This window comes from Olea europaea, unplaced genomic scaffold, assembly GCF_002742605.1.
Source record: "Olea europaea var. sylvestris unplaced genomic scaffold, O_europaea_v1 scaffold4413, whole genome shotgun sequence".
Lineage (NCBI taxonomy): Eukaryota > Viridiplantae > Streptophyta > Magnoliopsida > Lamiales > Oleaceae > Olea > Olea europaea.
The window spans coordinates 25,551-31,043 of NW_019262721.1; the positions used below are offsets into that span (position 1 = coordinate 25,551).

A 5,493-nucleotide genomic window follows, 5' to 3' on the forward strand; every position below is an offset into this window, starting at 1 on the left:
CATATCAATTCGGAGCTACTTCGGCTGGACACGCGGCACCTTGCTGAGGAGTAGGTGCGATGCGCCGAGGTGGGTTAGTGAGGAGCGTAACACAATATATCGCACACAACTTTTGCAACTTTCAAATAAGGAGATTTGATTACTGTGCACTGTCAATATGTGTACAAATTTATTGTTGACAAGACAATTACAGACCAGTCACATGGAGTGGATGAGGAGTATTTTTTCCAATTTTTTACATGGGACTCACATCCCATGTGAGTGCGCAGGCCCCATTTCACAAGGGACTTCTCACACGAGGTGAGTCCCATGCCTCATTAAAAAAATACTTCAAAAATGTCCATCCCTGTGTTTGTGAGGAACCCGTGGGAATTCTGTGAACCCATCTGCTCTCTTTCACTGTTTAGAAGAAGAAGAGGAGGAATAGACCATCAAGCTTTCATGCTACGACCTATTTGTTTGTTTTACTAGTCAAATCAAATTCAATTGATAAAAGTCAAACAAAGCTTAAATTAAGTAAATAATTTTAAAGGACCATTTTATTACTATATTAAAATTAAAGATTATATTATAAAATTAAGAATTTAAGAATTCAAGGAAATGATATAACTAAGAACATCTTCAATTTCAAGAGTAAGAAAAAATCTACTTATCAACTAGTTGTATCAAATTTTAGAGGCTTCTACATAAAAATTATATAGTATGAGCCCCATGTGCATTTTTTATTCGGGTTGTATGATTATGTACACCAAAACATTTCCTTTTGATTCACTCTACAATTACGGTGTTCTTCATCAACAACAAAAAGGGTACAATTTTTGAGTTTGTAAAGTGAGTAGTTTGCTTCTGACGAAAATTATAATAATTTTTGATATCAGTGGCAAATTTAGGGGGTTGGCCTGGATTTAGTCCATTCCTGGATCTGCAGCTGAGGCATTCATCCTATATTGAAGTGGCACTCAAGCATTCTTCTTTAAACGTAAAGTGAGAGCTTGACAGGAAAAGGTGAAGAGTTTTCCTTCAATTACTAGAATAAATTCTAAAATTACTTGTTAACAGTATCTAATTGCTTCTACAATATTGCTTTTACAAAAGATGGAATTGGTATTGAGGCTCAAGCGAGAAAAATTCAAGCAACGGCCGACTATGAGTTCAAGAGTTCTTGAACATTTCCCACTCGCCACAACGAACACGAACGGTCACCTCATACGAGAGGCAGCACTCGGAGCTTTTGCTGCTGCACGGACAATTGTTCGGTTCTCTTTCCTTCCATTGATATGCAATTTAGGGGACTTCGCTTTTGTAACTTCTTTACCGGACCTTTTTGTTTGTACCAAAAGATGTATCAACAAACAGCCAAGATAAAAAATGAAAACATTACTAACAAGTGAGAGTAAGTTTATCATACTTATGTGGTAAGAAGGGATTATCAAACTTAGGCACTGGTCTTGCATGGGGAACCAAAGTTCGTCGTAATTGTTTCAATGCCTTCTCTTCTTCCATCTGTAATTGAAGATTTTATATAGATGACTTTTTTCAAATCATACTCTGGGTGGGTCAAAAGTAAACAAATAATGAAGGTTTCTGAAATGGCAATAGCATGTGAGTGAACTCGTACCATTCTTGCAGATTCTGCCTCCTCTCTGTATCTCTTACACGTGGTTTCTTTCTCCTTAATCTGTGGAAATAACTTTTAGTAAGTTTTGAAACTATCAATTCAAATTTGAACAAAATCTGCGTCTTTGGAATATGAAGCTGCCATTGCAAGGAAAAATAAGAGGAAAGAAAAGAAAATACCTTCTTTTCAAATTCTGCTCTATCTACAGCTCGGTGGTTGACGTGTAGATTGAATTCCTGCACTTCTGTCAGGGGCTTCCGTGCTTTCTCAGGAACTGGAATAGGATCCCTGCAGACGGATGGGGCATGTTAAATTCTTACTGCTTTCAGATGAACTTTATCAACCCAAAACAACGGAAATACGTCAGTTTCTTACTCTTCCAAGATAGGCTGAGCCTTAAATACTCTCCTCTGAGCTTCTTCCATCTCCATCCTCTTTCTTTCTTTTATTTCTCTCTGAATCTCCTCTTCATGCCTCATTAGACTATCCAATTGAAAAGGGTCTGGTTTTGTGCATGGCTTTGGCTCGGGTTTTGGTGGAATCTATAGGAGAGAGAATGTTAAGCATAAACCAAAGGCCTCATCAATAAATCGAATGAGATGTAAGGTGCACATATATATAGAATTATATGCATACCACGGGATAATCAGTTGTATAAGGATATGGACACGCTCTTGGAATCCTAGCCCTCTCCTCTTCCAGCTGTTTCTGCGTGAGTTCCATGACTATCCTTTTCTCTTTCTCTGCTCCTCTGTCCTGATGAGACAAAGGTAAATGATATGAATAAAAGAACTATGACAATCTTGGAGAACTCTATTAATAAAAAAAAGAAATAACTTACCTCGGTGTGGAGATGGAATGGATTAGGTGTAGTATTTCTGGATAGAGGCTTGTCGTAATGAGGTTCTGATTTTATTGAAAGCTGATGAAAACAGCAAAGAAGAAAGAAATAAGAGAAATCAAGAAAGAAACTAGTTTTTATATTAATAAAAGGAAAAAAAAAATACCCTTTCTATGTTACCTTGTCTAATAGATCAACAACTGCAGCTGGTTGCGGAATCCTTTTATCTATGGCAAAGTGAAATTCCTGTGGTACAGTAACCTGCTTCTTCAAATTGCAGAACATTCCCATCTCCCCTTTACTTTCAAATATCTGCAAAGTTTATAGAAAATAGTGAATCACTGTAAACAAAGGACGAATATTGTAATTCAATTATCAATGGACAGTTGAATGTCCTACCTTTCTATTCAAAGGTCTTGCCTTGAACAGCGGAATTTTTTCAATTTCTTCTTTCTCTAGTTCATCAGAACTTTTGATCTTGGGAGGACGTGCTCTCAGAGATGTTTGAAGTAGGGGCGATTTTGGTGCTGTAAGATGAGGTTTCCATTGATGATTCTGCAAGCATGTGCCAAGTTTTTCTCATTATAAAAAAGACACGTCAATAGAAAATTATCTTTGGTTCCTCATACATTCTATTAAATAAAGCTGCAAATTCACAAGTACCAGTGCAGATTCTGTAGAGGCCACAGTAGAAGTTTCTGCATTCTGATTGGCCCGTAACATTGTTTCCAATTGGAATTCCTGTATAAGTCACAGCATTGTCTAGTAATCTGGATAAACAAATATAATATTCATTTTTCTTGTTTTTGTTCCAGCAATGAGGGAGTTACCTTAAATTCCGGAGGCTGGGGTGTACTTCTTTGCAATGCTGGTAAAGTTGGAGCTTGCAAAATCTGAAATATGAAGAAGAATTAGATGAATTGTATAAATACATGCCCACATTTTAAATAGTTTCTCTCTCAGATAGAGGAACTGAAAACTTTACCTTTCTATTTACCGGACGAGCCTTGAACTTGGTAATTTTTGCCATCATTTCTTCCTCTAACTCAGCTGAACTCTTAATTTTCACTGGACGTAGCCTCTGAGATGTTTCAAATTCAGGCTCCTTAGGCCTTGTCAGTGTTAGTTTAGGCTTCCTCTGCATTGCTCCAGTAGCATTGTTCTGAAAATTTTAGTAGATAAATTTAGAGGTTAAAACTTTAACATTCAATTGTTGTGATGCTTTCTTGGAGAGAAGATGAAATCTAAGTGCAACTTACCTGTGAAAAAGAACTGCTTATGCAAGGCAGAGATGTTTCCCTGGTGCTTGATTGGAACTTCTTCATCATCTCGGCCATGGAAACAAATGGGGCAGTAGCAGGTTCTCGACTGTATATCTTCAAGTGTATAATGTATGTGTCAGCATTTCAATTATGTTTAGATCATGAACAGAATTCATACATAGATGGTCTAAAATATAAACCTTTCGGTCTACTTTACGAGCTTTAACAGTTGAAGAGCAGAAGCCAGTAAGGTTGCTGCTGATAAGGCCAGATCTTGTTTTGTGGGGTAGATTTGAAGGTTTGTTGATGTTAAGTATCTGAAAGTAAGATGTAAAACAGAAATATTCATATAGAAGAAATTTAGAAAAATACATTAACAGGGAAAAAGTATTAACTATCCCACCTGTCGAGATTTCCCTCCTTCCAGTTTTTGTTTCTTTACTGCTTGGTCTTCTTGAGCAAAATTAGGAGCCCCAGTACCATTCTTCACATTTGTCTCTCTGCAGAAGTAAGGAGAGAGGACTAAGAAAGAGAGGAAGGGGGACAAAAGAGTACTCAACTAAGAAAATACACAAAATATATCACACCTTTTAACACTGGTAGCTGGTTTATTGCTTTTGATTTGTGATTGTAACCTGTCCTTTGGCTTAAGTGCTGAAGGATTTCTAAGCAAACTAGCTATTTTTTTGGCAGTCTGAGCCTTCTTGGAATCAGTCTTCTTGGCTTGTGCGGCTGGAGTGCAAATTATTTTTTCTAATATAATAAAAAAAATCTTAGTTGTTGGATGCAATTTCAATGGAGAATCAAATGTGTTGTTACGCATGGATAAAACTGAGTGACAAACCTTGGAGAGGTTTTTGAGGGGAAGAAGAGGAATCTTTGCCTGCTAAAATGCTGAAATCACAAGCATCAAAACAGATAATCAATGAGACAAAAAATAGCTTCTCTCATCTCTATTTATCCAATTATCAACTGGCTATTGCAATTTTTTTAGAATGATGATCGCACCTTCCAATTTTCTGAGTGCATGCACCTTCAGCATCTACTGTATTCTTATCATCTGAGTTCTGAAATTTGGTTTAATATAATGAGAAACAAATCCCAAACCAAGAACTGGGAGATCAACAAGAGATCTGTTGATCAGGTAAAATTTACATACCATATTAAGAAGAATTGTACCAGCTTCTTCCTTAGGTATAGCAGGAATGAGATCTACTTTTGGCCTGATACAAACAGGTGTATTAGTGCATCTTCTTTAAAGCATTAGAATGGACAAGCAAAACACAATGAAATAGGCAAACAGAAGTCATTGTCCAAATATTCAGCTTGTCTTACTGACTTTGTTTGATTTTGTGGCTCTGAAGATGAATCCTCTACAGTATTGGATGTAGTTGATTCTAATGGCTCTACTGCCTGTGACAGTTCAAAGCTTTACTCATTTAGCCAATCATAAATGTCGAGCCACATAAAATAAAATAAAAATAATAATAACTTCACCTTCTCTGGCTGCTCCTCTTCATCAAAATCGCAGAGACTCTGAAGTTGAACTGATCTGCTAGACTTAATTCTTGGCATAAATGCTGCATAAATTCAAGGCATATGGGAAAACAACATGAATTCACATTTCAAAACAAATTGCATAATACGAAACGTGACAGTGTACTATCTCAATCTGACTTTCATCATTCTCTTATCATAATAGTTTGCGAGGAATCTATTTCCTTGATTATTCAATCACGTGGCCCCACCGCCGTTTCATAATTTACCACTTC

At 36.8% G+C, this 5,493-nt stretch overlaps 1 protein-coding gene across 1 annotated transcript; it reads right to left on the minus strand.

Moving 5' to 3' along the window:
• Positions 1 to 992: 992 nt before the first annotated feature.
• On the minus strand, positions 993 to 5,372 carry LOC111387976 (protein TPX2-like). Its single transcript, XM_023012621.1, has 21 exons — positions 5,219 to 5,372; positions 5,061 to 5,134; positions 4,881 to 4,944; positions 4,730 to 4,788; positions 4,566 to 4,615; positions 4,309 to 4,474; positions 4,125 to 4,221; positions 3,922 to 4,038; positions 3,719 to 3,835; positions 3,445 to 3,621; positions 3,290 to 3,352; positions 3,123 to 3,200; positions 2,859 to 3,014; positions 2,640 to 2,771; positions 2,460 to 2,540; positions 2,255 to 2,374; positions 1,994 to 2,160; positions 1,798 to 1,906; positions 1,619 to 1,678; positions 1,409 to 1,503; positions 993 to 1,320 (listed from the first exon to the last, which is right to left on the minus strand). Exons 1-21 carry the CDS (start codon positions 5,294 to 5,296, stop codon positions 1,200 to 1,202), a joined length of 2,181 nt encoding a protein of 726 aa, XP_022868389.1. The 5' UTR covers positions 5,297 to 5,372; the 3' UTR covers positions 993 to 1,199.
• Between the last annotated feature and the right edge of the window lie 121 nt (positions 5,373 to 5,493).